Source organism: Brassica oleracea, chromosome C3 (genome assembly GCF_000695525.1).
Source record: "Brassica oleracea var. oleracea cultivar TO1000 chromosome C3, BOL, whole genome shotgun sequence".
Classification (NCBI taxonomy): Eukaryota; Viridiplantae; Streptophyta; class Magnoliopsida; order Brassicales; family Brassicaceae; genus Brassica; species Brassica oleracea.
Genome location: NC_027750.1, coordinates 52,405,566 through 52,407,499, shown reverse-complemented (window position 1 = coordinate 52,407,499; position 1,934 = coordinate 52,405,566). Strand labels below are relative to the sequence as shown.

General features: G+C 39.7%; 1 protein-coding gene across 1 annotated transcript in view; it reads left to right on the top strand.

Annotated features, from left to right (window-relative positions):
- Positions 1–1,256: 1,256 nt before the first annotated feature.
- LOC106330894 overlaps positions 1,257–1,934 on the top strand; it is a 9,010-nt gene continuing 8,332 nt past the window's right edge. Inside the window, exon 1 of the mRNA XM_013769288.1 lies at positions 1,257–1,400. Within this exon, the coding sequence (XP_013624742.1) occupies positions 1,257–1,400 (144 nt within the window). The remainder of the gene's footprint in view (positions 1,401–1,934) is intronic.

Genomic DNA, 1,934 nt, shown 5'->3' with positions numbered 1-1,934 from the left:
GTGGACGATAAAGAAGTCCATTTAGTCCTGAGATGGACGATGCAAAAGTCTTGTTTTAGATACTGATCTGATTGGTCCATAAGAAGGACGATGAAGAAGCCTTTGATTTTGGTTTATTTTATACTAACAAGCCCAAAGAGGGGTTATTTGGTTTTGTTGATTTGTTTTCAGACAAGTTATGTTTTATACATGGTGGTACACGCATATCACAGCAACATCATCCAAGATTTCATGTGTGTGTATTTGAGGTCGATGACTAAATATGTTCGATCAGATTGTGACATGGCCGATGGTAAAGAAGAACCAACTATCATGTTCGAGGACGAAGCCTATTCTGTCCAAGATCTTTATCACCCACGGATTGCAGAAAATTGGAGAGGTCCAAGGGACCTTCAGTAATGTCCGAATCAGGGGGAGTAATGTGTGTTGTACTCTTTTTCTTTCACCATGGTTTTGTCCCAATTGAGTTTTCCTGGTAAGGTTTTAATGAGGCAACATTAAAGCACATTACAAGCTCTAAATGGTTATGGCATCCAAGGGGGAGTATTATGAACCAGATTGTGAATGGCTCATAACCAAGAGATTATAATTTGTAATCTTTCCATTTATCTATGATGGTGTAATCTCATATATAAGGAACCTCTATGTTATGAATAAAAATAGACTTTTCAATTACTTTCACAACAATTAGTCCATTTACCGTGATTTTTATTTGTATCTTTATTAAAGCTTGATTAGTTAGGGACTCAGTGTCGTGGAAAACCAAAACTCAAAAGATGATAAAGTCAGTGATCTTTCCTAGTCATCTAAACTATACTAAAAGGCAAATATTAAGCCTTCTGAGATGGTCCACGTCGGACTGGAAATTCATCCAGTAAGAAAGCAGCGTTCGGCCATGTCAGCAACGAGTTGGTTCAAGTTGGGCTTTAGGTGTATTTTGCGACCCGCTTAGTTTGGGCTTCCGTTTATTTCGGCCCACATGTATTGTGTTCGTGTTTCAGAGACGCAAAGACGGCGTAACCTAAGTTCCTTCTTCCCCTACCTTTCGAATTCCACCTCTTCCTTTCCCCTTCTCTGCAAATCCGTTTAGCCGATTAACTTCATCACTAATTGCTCTAATCAAGACTTTGTTTCAACTCATTCAATGGCTTCTTTTCACCTTCCTTTCAATTTTTCTATTTATAGATCTCTTTTCTTATCTTATGTCTCCATCGAAATCATTCTCTCAGAAAAAAAAAACTAAGAAATTCATCCCGATGGAACCCACCGGCGACTCCCCCGGCTGCAGTGACCGCAAGACCGGCAAGAAGATCATCGCCTCCTCTGCTACTGTGAAACCAAATGGGAAGTCCATTGCTTCCTTCGCGATTGTGAAGACTGCTGTTTCATCTACCATTCCGGTGAGACCAAACGTTGCTACTGATATTCCGTGTTTTTAACGGTTTTAAACTCGTTTTGGAGAAATTAAATGGTCGGTTTTAATTAATGTTTTGGTCTATTTGATGCGTTTTGGTGTTCTTAAGTGTAATATGCAGGTTACTAGATAGCTTGCAAGAAAAGAATGCATTCGGGATTTATTAGAAGCAAGATGGACCGAACAATGGACCGAATGAGAAGTATTGATCGCACAGGACGTGAGATCGACCGATCCGGTACATGTGGATCGACCGATCCCACGCTCTACGGGCTCCACACGCACAAACGAGCTTTTCACTCCTTTTTACCCACTCCCCTCAATAATAGACGAAGAGACTAAGAAAAGACCAGGGATGACCAAGAAGGAGATTTACAAGTTCTTGAGAGAGATTTGAGAGTTTTGTACTTGTTTTGTGTGATTTGTGAAGATTTGTAAAGGAGTTCATCTCAAAACCATTTGGAGAAGATCTTCTGAACCTTTACTCTGTTTTAATACAATCTTATCATGTTTTCTTCAT